Source organism: Polypterus senegalus, chromosome 8, assembly GCF_016835505.1.
Source record: "Polypterus senegalus isolate Bchr_013 chromosome 8, ASM1683550v1, whole genome shotgun sequence".
In the NCBI taxonomy this organism is placed as follows: Eukaryota; Metazoa; Chordata; class Cladistia; order Polypteriformes; family Polypteridae; genus Polypterus; species Polypterus senegalus.
In genome coordinates, this window is record NC_053161.1 from 87705059 (window position 1) to 87721825 (window position 16767).

Consider the following 16767-nt stretch of genomic DNA (forward strand, 5'->3'; position numbering starts at 1 on the left):
GTCGCAGGACCCACTCACGCACACATTCACACAGAGCAATTTGGGAAAAACCTAAAATGCACATATTTGGGGATGTGGGAGGAAAAGAAGAATACTCAGCATACATGGGGAGAATATACAGACTCCACATGGAAAATGATTGGACAAAGGATTCGGATTTGAACACTGGATCAGTGAGCTATCGACTACACCACTCTGCCACCCAATAATATAATATGATTAAATAAGAGTAACACGGAGGCACAGTTGTCATTTTCAAGCAGGTTTGAGAATTTTATGTGTATTGGTTTATAGGGCCATTGTTGTCACAGGTTCAGAGTACAGTTGCTAATCAACATGCAACGCACAGCCAATCTTTGGTGTCATGATTAGTGAGTACAACAATCTTGCCTGGAAACATGCCAGTTATCGTATGGCACTTGACTAAGAGGTAACTGATGTGCTAAGGCAGTGGCACAAAAAGACACGAAGTATAGAAATGAAGCCAATATGAGTCAATATAATCTTTATATATAAGGCATGGATGGATAATAACAATACATATTTGAAATAGCATCAGATTATAACAGGGCATATTCAGACACACACATTAACAGTGACTCTTACCAGACTAATGTGGAGTGGATTGATATTTTACTGTGCAAATCTTTGAAAGTGGGAGAAAAAAACAGAATACCTGGACATTATATTGGGTAATTTACAGTACGATAATGGTGAATGTGCCCTGCAATAAGCTGATGCACAGCCATGGATCCACTGCTGTCAGGATAGACACCAGCTCTGATCTGATCACAGTAAACATGCTAGAAAAAGCATTGATTGGAGAGTAGAATATAAGGCAATATTCAGTACTTTGGATGGATGAAATTCAGTAACATAGGACGTGAAGAACTGAAATTTCAAATTTACAGATGAATGATAGCAATTTTTAGGCCGTTTTCCTCCCTCTCATTTTATATGTGATGGTGCATGTGCATTTGTACATATGTACATTTAGTGTCTGTGTATGTATTTAGGTATAGAAGTTCATACTGTACATAAGTATATTTATATGTACTGTACAGTAGGTTGTGGAAGAAAATGTTAAACCTTAGATAGATAGATAGATACTTTATTAATCCTAAAGGGAAATTTACATACTTCAGCAGCTAAAAAAATATTAAATTAAAGAGTGATAAAAATGCAGGTATAACAGACAATAACTTGTATAATATTAACGTTTACCCTAGTGGAATTGAAGAGTCGCATAGTGAGGGGGAGGAACGATCTCCTAAGTCTGTCAGTGGAGCAGGACAGTGAGAGCAGTCTGTTGCTGAAGCTGCTCCTCTGTCTGGAGGTGACACTGTTCAGTGGGTGCAGTGGATTCTCCATCACTGACGGGAGCCATCGTTCTGCCATGTATGTCAAACTGTCCAGCTCCGTGCCTACAATAGAGCATGGCCTTTCTCACCAGTTTGTCCAGGCGTGAGGCGTCCCTCATCTTTATGCTGCCTCCCCAGCACACCACTGCGTAGAAGAGGGCACTCACCTGATAGAACATCTGCAGCATCTTAATGCAGATGTTGAAAGGCGCCAGCCTTCTAAGGAAGTATAGTCGGCTCTGTCCTCTCTTGCGCTTAGCATTAGCAGTCCAGTCCAATTTATCATCCAGCTGCACTCCTAGATGTTTATAGGTCTGCACCGTCTGCACACAGTCACCTCTGATGATCATGGGGTCCATGAGGGGCCTGGTCCTCCTAAAATCCACCACCAGCTCCTTGGTTTTGCTGGTGTTCGGTTGTAGGTGGTTTGAGTCGCACCATTTAACAAAGTCCTTGATTAGGTTCCTATATTCCTCCTCCTGCCCACTCCTGATGCAGCCCACGATAGCAGTGTCGTCTGCAAACTTTTGCACGTGGCAGGACTCCGAGTTGTATTGGAAGTCCGAAGTATATAGGCTGAACAGGACCGAAGAAATTAGAATCTCCTTCGGCGCTCCTGTGTGGCTGACCACAATGTCAGACCTGTAGTTCCCAAGATGCACATACTGAGGTCTGTCTGTAAGAAAGTCCACGATCCATGCCACCAGGTATGAATCTACTCCCATCTCTATCAGCTTGTCCCTAACAGCCAGAGGTTGGATGGTGTTGAAGGCGCTAGAGAAGTCCAGAAACGTAATTAATAACAGCACCTCTGCATCTGTTCAAGTGGGAGAGGGACCGGTGTAGCATATAGATGATGGCATCCTCCACTCCCACCTTCTCCTGGTATGCGAACTGCAGAGGGTCAAGGGCGTGGCAGAACTGTGGCCTCAGGTGGTTAAGCAGCAGCCGCTCCATGGTCTTCATCACATGTGACATAAGAGTGACAGGGCGGAAGTCGTTTAGCTCACTAGGACATGATACCTTTGGGACTGGGGTGATGCAAGATGTTTTCCAAAGCCTCGGGACTCTCCCTTGTTCCAGGCTCAGGTTGAAGATGCGCTGTAGAGGACTCCCCAGCTCCAACGCACAGGCCTTCAGCAGTTGTAGTGATACTCCATCTGGACCCGCTGCTTTGCTGGCACAAGTCTCCTCAGCTCTCTGCTTACCTGGGCTGCTGTAATTGTGTCTGGGGATGTCTTTCCTATGCTGGTATCAGCAGAAGGATGGGTGAAGAGTGCAGTACTCCGAGGTGAGTGTGGGTTAGGGTGGTCAAACCTGTTGAAGAAGTTGTTCATCTGGTTTGCTCTCTCCATGTCTCTCTCAATGGTGGCACCCCACTGCAGCCAGTGATGATCTTCATCCCATCCCACACTTCCTTCATGCTGTTATTCTGCAACTTCTGCTCCAGCTTTCTCCTGTACTGCTCCTTCTGCACACGCTTGAGCTCATGCTGATCACTGCATTTAAAAGCCCTTTTCTTCTGGTTCAAAAGATCCTTGATGTCACTTGTAATACATGGCTTGTTGTTAGCATAGCAGCATACTGTTCTTACTGGAACTACAATGTCCATACAGAAGTTGATGTAGTCAGTAGTGTAGTCAACAACCTCCTCAATGTTCGCACTATATGATCCCTGCAGGATATCCCAGTCCGTAGTTCCAAAGCAGTCTTTCAGAGCCTGCTCTTCCTCAGGGAACCGCTTCCTGAATGAGCACGTGGTTGTAGGTAGTTTCCTCACTCTTGGTTTGTAGTGAGGCTGAAGCAGAACCAGGTTATGATCTGCTTTCCCAAGCGCGGGGGTTGGGTGGGGTGGGGTGTCACTGTATGTGTCTTTAACGTTTGCATACAGTAGGTCAATAGTCCTATTTCCCCGGGTGTTACAATCCACATACTGGGAAAAGGCAGGTAATGTTTTGTCCAGCGTCACATGGTTAACATCTCCAGAGATTAGCACAAGGGCCTCAGGGTGCATTTGTAGTTTAGCAACAGTGGAATGGATGATGTCACCCGCTATCTCCACATCCGCCCGAGGAGGGATGTACACAATAACAACAATGACGTCTCCAAACTCTCTGGGCAAGTAATAGGAACGCAGACTTACGGCCAACAGTTCGATGTCCCTGCAGAAAGTGGAGATTTTGACGTTTACATGTCCAGAGTTGCACCACTTTGTATTGACATAGAGAGCGAGTCCTCCTCCTTTCCGCTTCCTGAAGGTATTTGCTTCTCTGTCCGCTCTAACTGTGCTCAACCCGGGTATCTCCACATTAGCATCTGGGATATTAGTTATTAGCCACGTGTCACAAAAACACAACAAACTGCATTCTCTGTAGGTCCTGACATTTTTCACCAGCGCAGCCAGTTTGTCGATCTTATTTGATAGTGAGTTCACATTTCACAGGACCACAGAAGGTACCAAAGGCTTAAATCGCCACTTTCTCGCTAGACGCTTGGCTTTTACCTTAGCACTGGTTCTGCTGCCATGATACGACCTTCTTACCTCGTTGGGTAAATAGGGAACCACACTGGCATGGGCATTTGTTCTCAGCGCTTGAAGCTGACTACCTGAATAGATGAGTCTCTGCATTTAAAAATCCATGTCCAATCATCATGATCAATTGGAGCATCTTAGTGAGACATTCACGAATCGGATCGAAATAGCCGAACATCTAGCTTCCAGTGCCGAGGAAAGAGCAGTAAATGCCAGTTCGGAATGTAAAAAACTCGGAGAAAAACTTGGAGACAGACTGGCTGCTTTAGAAGATGGCAGTAGAAGGTATAATGTCAGAATTGAAGGCCTGCCGGAGAATCGAGAAAGTTTAAACCCTGTGAAATTCGCAACTGAACTTTTTTCTAAAATAATCGGGGGCGACTTTAAAGCAGAATCTGAGATAGCAGCGGCTTACCGCGTACGCGGATCAAACACCGTCAGACCCGACCAAGATCTTTTATAGTTCGTTTTGAACGATTATCATTTAAGTTAGAGGTGATGGAACTCCTCAGAAAAAAGGAAAATATTATATATGAAAATTGCCACATTCGCGTCTTCCCTGACTTCTCTCCAGCAACAGCTATTAAAGCGCAGCCTTCTATAATATTAAACAGCTGCACGGCAAGCCAATGTCAAATACGGCCTCCTGTATCCGGCAAAACTGAAAGTGGAATGGCAGGGTCATTTCTATGTTTTCGCTAGCAAGGAGGAGGCAGAAAATGAGTTAAGAAAGCTGATCCCGGGACTATTCTGATACATAATTGTGAGTCATGGCGGTAAATGATAAAGCTAGGATTAATAATCTACTGTCTGATCTATTTGTTTTAAAATACGGGTTTTTTTATCAGCATATATTCTCATATTCTTATTATTACTTACTTATTATTATTATTACTTACTTATTACTTATTATTACTTAGTATTACTAGGGCTAAATGTTTATGTTTTATTGTGCTTAATTACGTTTTCCTCCTCTTTTTTCTTTTCTAATTATTTCATGTGTACCCTAAATGAGACTGTTCAATATCATACCCTTGGTTTACTGTTATTGCTATTACTGCATTAAGACTTGTTATGCTTGTTTTGGACACATCTTTAACACCATCACCTGGGTTTATTATCTGGGGATATCATCTTAATGCACTAAAATTGCTGAAGATTATATATATGTGTATGTGTATGTATGTATGTATATATGTGTGTATGTATATATATATATATATATATATATATATATATATATATATATATATATATGTATATATATATATGTATATATTAAGTGCAAAATTCTTTTTTCTTTTTTTTTTCTTTTTCCTCTTTTAAAGACTATATTGGTAACAGATATCTCTATCTTTTAACCTTAAAGCGCCACTGCATGGGGGCTTGATGTGCTTTGGACGTGCTCTGTCTCTGGGTATGTCAGAGGACTGGGACTGCATGAAGTGGGTTTTAGCCTCACCTGGGGAGGCAAAAAGGGAGGGTGGGGGTTAAGGGGAAGAGAAAGAGAGCAGGCTTGATCTATATCTAATCTATCATCTCAATCTTTATAATTATAACTATCAACGTAATAATAAGCTGCATGGCAACAACTCTTGGGGGAATAGGAAATTAAGACCTAAACTATTTCACTTCCAGTTAAGACTATAAATGACATCAAAAACTCAGAATCAGTGTCTCCATGATGGGACAGTTAACTTCGTAAGCTGGAATGTTAAAGGCCTGAATCACGAATTAAAGAGAAAGAAAGTACTTTCTCACCTAACAGGTCTAAATGCTAAAATAGTATTTTTACAGGAAACCCACTTACTAAGTAAGGATCAGTTCCGCTGCAAAAGACTGGACTGGCCAAATGTTCCATTCTAGTTTTACAAAGAAAACTAGAGGGGTGGGAATTCTCATACATAGAACAGTACCATTTGTAGCATCAGATGTAGTATTGGATCCTGAAGGGAGATATGTGATGGTCATGGGAGACTTATCTAACTGTAAAATGATTTTGATAAATGTTTATGCACCTAATGTTGATGATAAGGAATTTATACAAAATTTATTTGCATCCATTCCCAATCTGAACACTCATAAACTTATAATGGCTGGGGACTTTAATTGTGTTCTAAATCCACTTTTAGATAAGACTTCCTCCACAGGGGAACGCAACTAACACCGCAAAGATAATTACAAAGTTTATAACTGATCACAACTTATCAGATCCCTGGAGGTTTTTAAACCCAAATTCAAGAACATATTCTTTCTACTCACCAGTACATCATTGCTACTCAAGGATTGATTACTTCTTTATAGATAATAACTTCTTGCCTAAGATTAAATCTTGTAAATACGATGCTATTGTTATTTCAGACCATGCTCCGATGATCTTGGAGCTGAAATTACTAAGCCCCATACACTCACCCGCAGATGGCGCCTCAATCCGCTTCTATTAGCTGACGAGAATTGTACTGAATTTATATCCAAACAAATTGAATTCTTTCTAGAGACAAATACATCCCCTGAGATCTCTGCAGGAATACTCTGGGAAACTCTTAAGGCCTTCTTAAGAGGACAGATTATCTCATATCTTTCCCACAGAAATAAATCCGAAGCGAAGAAAGTAGCAGAGATAAAAAGTGAAATTACTAAAATAGATGAAGAACATGCCAGACTACCAAGCGAGACTCTACATAAGAGGAGGCAGGCTCTACATTCAGAATTAAACCTCTTGACAACTAAAGAAACCGAACAACTAATTTACAAATCCAGACATCATTATTATGAACATGGAGAGAAAGCTAATAAGCTTTTAGCAACAAATTCACAAGCAAGATGCATGCAACGCAATCTCGTAATTACTAACACGAATAGAGATAAAATCATCGAACACAAAAATATAATGTACACTTTTAGAGACTACTATAAATCCCTATATACTACTGAGTTTAAAGAAGACAATATACAATCTAATGCATTTCTGGATAAATTACAGATACCACAAATTGACGCTTTTAGTGTGGAGGAACTCGATAAACCTCTGTCATTATCAGAATTACTGGATGCTATAAAGTCACTCCAAGGTGGAAAAGCAGCAGGCCCTGACGGCTACCCTGCAGAGTTTTACAAGAAATTCTCCGCTCAGCTAGCTCCCCTCCTATTAACAACATTTACAGAAGCCAGAGATAACCAATCTCTTCCACAAACCTTTCGCCAAGCACTAATCACTGTCTTTCCAAAACAAAATAAGGACTTATTACAATGTGCATCATACAGACCAATTTCACTTCTGAATAACGACGTTAAAATACTCTCTAAAATCATAGCTAGAAGGATGGAGAAAGTGCTCCCTCGTAATATCACAAGACCAAACTGGATTTATTAGGGGCCGACACTTATCTTCAAATCTTGACGCCTGTTTAATGTAATATACTCACCAACTAAATCAAACACCCCAGAAATATTATTATCATTGGATGCAGAAAAAGCATTCGACATGATTGAATGGAAATACCTTTTTACTATTTTGGAGAAGTTTGGGTTTGGCCCGAACATTTGTGCATGGATTAAATTACTGTATACTAACCCAGAAGCTTCAGTTTGCATCAATAACATTTGCTCAGACTACTTTAAACTAGAACGTGGCACAAGACAAGGATGCCCTTTGTCACCACTGCTGTTTGCAATTGCCATTGAACCACTGGCAATACATTGTCGAAATACTGATCAGATAAAGGGGATTAGCAGAGAAGGACTGGAACAGAAAATCTCATTATATGCAGATGACATGGTACTGTATATATCGGACCCAGAAAATTCTGTGCCTGCAGTCTTAGCAGCACTCACAGAATTTCAAAAGCTCTCTGGTCTCAGAATTAATCTGAATAAAAGTGTACTCTTTCCGGTGAATTCGCAAGCATATAATATTAGATTAGACACCCTTCCTTTTATCATTGCAGAACAGTTTAAATACCTCGGGTAAACATCACAAGTAAACATAAAGCTCTTTATCAACAAAATTTCGTCGTCTGCATGGAAAAAATTAAACAAGACTTGCATAGATGGTCAACCCTTCATCTCACACTAGCTGGAAGAATTAACACTGTTAAGATGAATATTCTTCCTAAGCTCCTTTTTTTATTTCAAAACATACCAATATACATTAATAAATCGTTCTTTAAGCAATTAGATTCAACAATAACCTCATTTATTTGGAATTCTAAACATCCACGCATCAAAAGAGCGACCCTACAAAGACAAAAGGCAGAAGGTGGCATGGCTCTACCTAACTTCCAGTTTTATTACTGGGCAAATATACAGTCGATAAGAACCTGGACACAAATAGAAGAACATACACAGGCATGGACCGCAATAGAAGTAAAATCCTGCAGTACTTCTTTGTATTCCTTGCTGTGCTCCAATAAACACACGCTATCGGCAATACACTAATAACCCAATTGTGCTCCACTCACTTAGAATCTGGAACCAATGTAGAAAGCATTTTAAGACGGAGAAGCTTCTTTCTGTGGCACCCCTGCAAAAGAACCACCTCTTTCAACCCTCACAAACATATGCAGTTTTAATATCTGGAAAAATTTGGAATTAACTTGCTTAGAGATCTTTATATAGACAACGCCTTTGCATCCTATGAACAATTACATTCCAAATTTAACATTCCAGCTACAAATTTCTTTCACTATCTTCAAATCAGGAACTTTGTTAAACAGAACCTTCCAGATTTTCCTCATCTTGCACCCTCATCCACGCTGGAAAAATTATTGCTCAATTTCAAGGAGTTAGACTCCATCTCTACAATATATAAAATCCTTTTACAATCCCTTCCTTTCAAAGATCCAAGAGGACACTGGGAAAATGACCTCTCAATTAATATATCAGAAAAGGAGTGGAAAGTAGCAATGCAGAGAATTCACTCAAGCTCCATATGCAAAGCATACAATTATACAACTCAAAATTATATATCGAGCACATCTGTCTCGACTAAAACTCTCCAAAATGTTTCCAGGGCATGATCCAACCTGCGAACGTTGAAACCAAGCCCCAGCCTCACTAGGTCACATGTTCTGGGCCTGCACCAAATTAACATTATTCTGGACAAAAATTTTTAATTACCTCTCAGACAGTCTTGGACTCACAATCCCTCCTAACCCATTAACAGCTGTGTTTGGGGTTCTTCCAGAGGGTCTTAAAGTGGAGAAAGACAAACAAATTGTGATTGCATTCACTACACTGTTGGCACGCAGACTTATTCTGATAAACTGGAAGAACCCAAACTCTCCTCTTTAAGTCAGTGGGAAACTGATGTGTTATATTATTTAAAATTGGAAAAATCAAATACTCAGTTAGAGGATCTGTGCAGACTTTCTTCAAAACATGGCAGGATCTAATCAGTAATATTTTGAAATGAGTTTATAAAGCACAGAGAATTTGTTGATTTAGGTATTTTTTACAAGCCTTAAATTTTACACCATTTGGCTTGCTCTCTCTCTCAAGGGTGGGGATCGATCTGTTCTTAGCATAATTCTTTTTTTTGTAAAACTTGATTACTATGTATTGATTATAATAAAATTAATAAATAAAAAAAAAAAAAAAATCCATGTCCAAGTAGTAAAAGTAGTACCTGGCTTCTCTGTTCAAACACGTCAAATTTGCTAAGGTTTCACAAGTGTTTCACTCTTCATTTATAAAAGAGAATGCCAAGCCTTTGTAATGTTTTAATAAAAAGACCTGGCCTTTTCGCACCTAAGGGGAAAGTGAAGATCATTTCTTTCCCGATATGTGACAATAAAAGTGACACTGTCGAGGTAAGTTAAAGAAAAAATAGAAAGGCAAAGTATCCATGGAAGAAGGCAAGTGATTATTTCTAAGGGAGTAATTACAGTATTATTATCTTTTTTCCCCAGTGTATTTGAAGCAAATAACATTCGTCCTCTCCCGTTCTAGGGTTCTTTTCCAGGTCAGGGTGCTTCTTTTGTATACTTTCCACATTTTCGTTGTGCTTTCTTGGTTTCCTGTCAGTGATCCCAGGGTTTTCACTTAGTTTAAAACACCTTGCCAGGTCTGAAGACATTTGTTTTTTTTTCCCCTGGAGCTTATGTGTGTGCATGTGTGAGTCACTTTGGCTGCATGTTCCTGTTGCTCCTGCAAGCTGGCCTTGAAGCATAAAGGTGGATCAAAGAATAGGTATTTTCCTATATTATCCTGCAGTGAGCAATTTGGAGACCTTTTGATTTTGTCTATCACCACATCCAGTGGAGCACATTGCCATGCTTGATGGTAGTTTTTCAACGAAGCTGTATATAAAGGAGTATGGACAAAAACTATTTTGTGAGATAATAAGAAGCCTCAAGACTTTCCATTGGTAGTGTAAAAGTGCAGTTTTTGACAGATACAAGTGGCAAAGGAGGCTATTTGTGGTGGTCTGTTAAGTGGTGTTCAGTTAGTGCCCAGGATTTCTAAAGGTCCTGCTTTCTATTTTCCTTATGTCTCATTATTTCAATATTCTGGAATTAAATAGAGTGTTATTTCTATTAAGACACATAGTCCATGATGATTCTTGGCAGCCTAATGGTCTTAGAACTTTGTTTAATCCTTTTCCATAGATTCGATGTACAGTACACTTCACAGGTAAAATGCACTCATTCAAATTCTTCTACAGCTGGAGAACAGGCTTATTAGGCATAAACCAGTATCAGGGATGGGAAGTGGAAATAAAACCTCCTGTATGAGTGATGGTAGAGTGACAAGACAACATATGAGACCAGGACATCTAAAGAATTTCAAACAATGATGAACCAAACCAGACATGGCCCACTTGCAAAAAGAATGTTGGTGTAACCTTTTCAGTGTTCCCACTTGATTGAAATCAATGGTTCTAGTTTTGAAGTAAATATGTGTTGTTTCTGCCCGGGGTTTGTTTCCTGCCTTGTGCCCTGTGTTGGCTGGGATTGACTCCAGCAGACCCCCATGACCCTGTAGTTAGGATATAGCAGGTTGGATAATGGATGGATATGTGTTGTTTTGAGAAAAAATGTTCTTCTTTGTCTGCTACCCTTAAAGGTCAGTCATAACTGTAGAATAAAGTATATGTGTCTGCATATATGTGTATTTATTATATATTTATGCATGTAATATATGTGTATTCACAATATTTACAACTGCTGTACTTTTTATTACATAATATGAGTGACACTGTATATATAATACTATATAGGACTTCACCCCCACATCTATGAAATGGATTAAATTTGATAATGCACAAGTAAACAGTAAATGATTTTGGTAATTTAACATACAAACAAGAGATCCATCCTCCATCCATCAATCCTTCCATTTTCAAGTATTGTCACAGGGTGCCCGTTCTTCACAGAAACAGTAGACATTTATGTCAAAAATAAGTGACACAAGGCTGTGTAGCAGGAGAAAGAAGCTGTTACAGACTAGTAAAATGGACACACGACATCACTGACTGGACAGGATTACATATCAGCAGAATGGCTGAGAGCAGAAGTGTCTGAAGACCTTTAGTTATTCAGAACACTGTTGAGTCAATGACGATGACAGATTTATTATTTAACATATACAACAAAATTCATATTATGCAAACTTCAGTAATTAACATTTGCTAGCTATCCTTATATGACATCAATGTGCTTCTCTTTTTACAGACCTCTCCAGATGACATATCGTGCCATGGAAAACATGGAGAGGGATACCGCCTAGAAGTGAAAACCGCAATGCAACGGCTTGATTTGTTCCTTGGCAAGTTCAGCAATGTACTCTTAACTTCTATCACAGTTTTTACTCGGGGAGAGCTCACAGTTGCAAATCTTGGAACATCAGAAGGCAGAATAATGCAGGTAATGCAAGTAATACTGAAGTATTGTTTTAAATATAATATTGTGTGTGCATATGTATGAATATATAGATACTTTTTACTCTGCTTCATTTTGTGTGTTTTAGCTAAGTGTATTTCCTGTATATTTTCTGGCACAATCTCTAGTCCACTTTTGTTTTTTGTGAGATAATATATATATATATATATATATATATATATATATATATATACAGTGGTGTGAAAACTATTTGCCCCTTCCTGATTTCTTATTCTTTGCATGTTTGTCACACAAAATGTTTCTGATCATCAAACACATTTAACCATTAGTCAAATATAACACAAGTAAACACAAAATGCAGTTTTTAAATGATGGTTTTTATTATTTAGGGAGAAAAAATCCAAACCTACATGGCCCTGTGTGAAAAAGTAATTGCCCCCTGAACCTAATAACTGGTTGGGCCACCCTTAGCAGCAATAACTGCAATCAAGCGTTTGTGATAACTTGCAATGAGTCTTTACAGCGCTCTGGAGGAATTTTGGCCCACTCATCTTTGCAGAATTGTTGTAATTCAGCTTTATTTGAGGGTTTTCTAGCACAAACTGCCTTTTAAGGTCATGCCATAGCATCTCAATTGGATTCAGGTCAGGACTTTGACTAGGCCACTCCAAAGTCTTCATTTTGTTTTTCTTCAGCCATTCAGAGGTGGATTTGCTGGTGTGTTTTGGGTCATTGTCCTGTTGCAGCACCCAAGATCGCTTCAGCTTGAGTTGACGAACAGATGGCCGGACATTCTCCTTCAGGATTTTTTGGTAGACAGTAGAATTCATGGTTCCATCTATCACAGCAAGCCTTCCAGGTCCTGAAGCAGCAAAACAACCCCAGACCATCACACTACCACCACCATATTTTACTGTTGGTATGATGTTCTTTTTCTGAAATGCTGTGTTCCTTTTACGCCAGATGTAACGGACATTTGCCTTCCAAAAGTTCAACTTTTGTCTCATCAGTCCACAAGGTATTTTCCCCAAAGTCTTGGCAATCATTGAGATGTTTCTTAGCAAAATTGAGACAAGCCCTAATGTTCTTTTGCTTAACAGTGGTTTGCGTTTTGGAAATCTGCCATGCAGGCCGTTTTTGCCCAGTCTCTTTCTTATGGTGGAGTCGTGAACTCTGACCTTAATTGAGGCAAGTAAGGCTTGTAGTTCTTTAGACGTTGTCCTGGGGTCTTTTGTGACCTCTCGGATGAGTCGTCTTGGGGTAATTTTGGTCGGCCGCCACTCCTGGGAAGGTTCACCACTGTTCCATGTTTTTGCCATTTGTGGATAATGGCTCTCACTGTGGTTCGCTGGAGTCCCAAAGCTTTAGAAATGGCTTTATAACCGTTACCAGACTGATAGATCTCAATTACTTCTGTTCTCATTTGTTCCTGAATTTCTTTGGATCTTGGCATGATGTCTAGCTTTTGAGGTGCTTTTGGTCTACTTCTCTGTGTCAGGCAGCTCTTATTTAAGTGATTTCTTGATTGAAACAGGTGTGGCAGTAATCAGGCCTGGGGTGGCTACTGGAAATTGAACTCAGGTGTGATACACCACAGTTAGGTTTTTTTAACAAGGAGGCAATTACTTTTTCACACAGGGCCATGTAGGTTTGGATTTTTTTCTCCCTAAATAATAAAAACCATCATTTAAAAACTGCATTTTGTGTTTACTTGTGTTATATTTGACTAATGGTTAAATGTGTTTGATGATCAGAAACATTTTGTGTGACAAACATTCAAAAGAATAAGAAATCAGGAAGGGAGCAAATAGTTTTTCACACCACTGTATATATATATATATATATATATATATATATATATATATATATATATATATATATATATATATCTATATATATATATATCTATATATATATATATCTATATATACATAACGCATATAATATAATATACATAGCGCATCTAAAGTATACAGGGATTTGAATAATGCAAATTACTGAAAGATATGAGAAATGTCTGCTCTACACTGCATAATTATGAGTATAAACATAATCTCTTCGATCTTTTTAAAAGTTACCCACGCCCATGGTAGGTTAATCTGAATTTCAGTTAAACACTGACTGTTTTGCTTAAAATTTGTCTTTCAGAAAAGTTGTCATTTGAAGCTATATATCTGTAAACTTAGGGAAATTATTGTTTTTATGTTATTAATCATTGAGGTATTAGCTGTGGGTTTGTCAGTTTGTACTATTTATACAGCATGTTCAAAAACAGTGGACCCAGACAAGATTTGCACACACATAACAGTATATTTATCTCTGTTTGAACAGATTACACAAAGATGCATTTTTCTGAGTTTTATTAGAATATAGCTGCCTTCATTGTTCGCTTAATCAGTTCTGATTTATCGCCTGGCAAAACTGGGTAAGTAAGAGAGGGTGAGCAGATTTTCACCCCACGCACATCTGCAGTTCAGAACAGTTAGCCTTTAACACATTTACTCAAGACTGAAAACAAGAGATTTACTGTTTTTTTTTTTTTTTTGTTTAACTAGGCTAAAATTTTCAGGAGGTGTCATCCTTAATGCTGTTATTTAGACAGTAGATTGTTACTGATTTGCATCAGAGCCTGCCAAGTGGTAGGCCTATTTACTCATTTCGTTTAATCCATATGTCAGATACATAGTTGTATTGTACCAAACAAATGTATTTTTGCAAAATATTGTTAAATAAACCAGTTCTGGAAAATAATGCCGGATGGGAACCTTCTCCCACATGCAAATCAACAGAACTAGATCATACTCAGATCATACCAGCTAATGTAAAGTCATGACAAAAGGTAAAACAGAAACAATCATTTCCTCATAAATGGGTAATCTTTTCAAATTTACACACAGAACCTACCAACTAAAAAAAAAAAAAATCAATAGCCACCTTTTCTTTTTTTAACAACATTACTTTGGTAACAAAACGAAAACATGTTAACAATAACATTTTATTTAAAATGTTCATAACTGAGTAATACTAATTTATTGAACGCACCACAAGACAAGGTGCTAAATACATCAAACCAATAGTGACACCGATAACAATAAAAGAAGGAGGCCATCTCAGTCACAAACACTTAAATTTTATATCTCATCCATCCAATGCTTGTAAGTGGACCGGTGCTCACCGGTACTTCTAAATTTAAGTAGCTGTGCAGTCTTTGCTGCATACCAGCAGTGTTACAGGCATAAATCATCCCCCTCCCCTCCCCTCCCCTCCCCTCGTGCTCGAACCTCCAAGGGGGAACTTTTTTCATTGAATCAATAAATCTCAACTAGAGAGTACTGGCACTTACGTATATCCACTCCAGGCGCTGAATCCATCAGTACCAACAATAGTGTGATTGACAGCTGTGCTATAATTTACTAATGCAGAATTTAAAATGTTCTTTCTTAATGGGAGATTCTGGGTTAGTCATTCTCTGTCTGAGGGTCCTATATAACACATGAAGCAGTGTTGTGCTCTGCATGACACCATACCGTTCCCTTCCTCAAAGAGTATGTACATAACCATTTTGCATGTGTTTTTAGGTGTGAACTTGGTGTCTGTACTGAATATAATTGATGTGATTGGTCAACAAGGAGCTGTGTAATGGCTTGTGCAGTGGAATTTCTGCATTTGTTCCAACATTTAGGAATTGGTTGAGTCTTAAATAAACATTTTTAAGAGTAATTTGGAACACCTACATTGGGGCTGATGTACAGGATATCTCATCACCCTACACTGTTATGGACTGCCAACTTCTTTTTGTTGTTTGGTTGCTGCCTTGCACTTGATGTTGTTGGTATAGGCTCTGGCTTCCATCAGCCTTGAACTGGGTAAAACAGGTTTGTTGCAGGAGAGACATTAGTGTTGATAACTTACAGATAGGAAAACAGATGGCAGAACTACTGTATGCTCTGGTCTGCGAGAATCCAGAACTCCAACACATACACATTCATTTAAGGAAATGGAGTTTATCATAAGGGGGAGGTCTGTGAGTTAATTAGAGGCCTGTACCTCACTGACCAAATAAAAGTGGAGATTTAACCATAACTGGCCCATGGTTAATAAATCAATGGAGAGTGTTAGATTATACGCATGCAGTTACAAGGAGCAGAATTAATACTTTTATAAACTGGACAAACTTGTTAAGAAGGCAGGCTCCATTGTAGGATTAAAGTTGGACAGTTTAACATCTGTGGCAGAGCGACGGGCACTAAGCAAACTCCTGTCAATCATGAAGAATCCACTGCATCCACTTAACAGGATCATCTCCAGACAGAGGAGCAGCTTCAGCGATGGACTGCTGTCACTGTCCTGTTCCACTGACAGACTGAGGAGATCGTTTCGCCCCCACACTATGCGACTCTTCAATTCCACCCAGGGGAGTAAATCCATCCATCCATCCATCCATTGTCTAACCCGCTGAATCCGAATAGGGTCACGGGGGTCTGCTGGAGCCAATCCCAGCCAACACAGGGCACAAGGCAGGAACCAATCCTGGGCAGGGTGCCAACCCACCGCAGGACACACACAAACACACACACACACACCAAGCACACACTAGGGCCAATGTAGAATCGCCAATCCACCTAACCTGCATGTCTTTGGATTGTGGGAGGAAACCAGAGCGCCCGGAGGAAACCCACGCAGACACGGGGAGAACATGCAAACTCCACGCAGGGAGGACCCAGGAAGTGAACCCGGGTCTCCTAACTGCGAGGCAGCAGCGCTACCACTGCGCCACCGTGCCGCCCCAGGGGAGTAAATGCGAACATTAATTTTATTTTAATTCTTTTCATTTTTATTACTATTTAATTTAATATTGTTTCTTTGTATTAGTACACTGTTGCTGGATTATGTGAAATTCCCCTTGGGATTAATAAAGTATCTATCTATCTATCTATCTATCTATCTATCTATCTATCTATCTATCTATCTATCTATCTATCTATCTATCTATCTATCTAAAGTCTCTTCCTTTGTTAATGGACACACTTTG

At 39.3% G+C, this 16767-nt stretch overlaps 1 protein-coding gene across 1 annotated transcript in view; it reads left to right on the plus strand.

Annotated features, from left to right (window-relative positions):
* Positions 1 to 16767, plus strand: part of met (MET proto-oncogene, receptor tyrosine kinase) — a 214233-nt gene that overhangs the window by 102189 nt on the left and 95277 nt on the right. The window contains exon 3 of the mRNA XM_039761387.1: positions 11568 to 11759. Coding sequence (XP_039617321.1) covers positions 11568 to 11759 — 192 coding nt within the window. The remainder of the gene's footprint in view (positions 1 to 11567; positions 11760 to 16767) is intronic.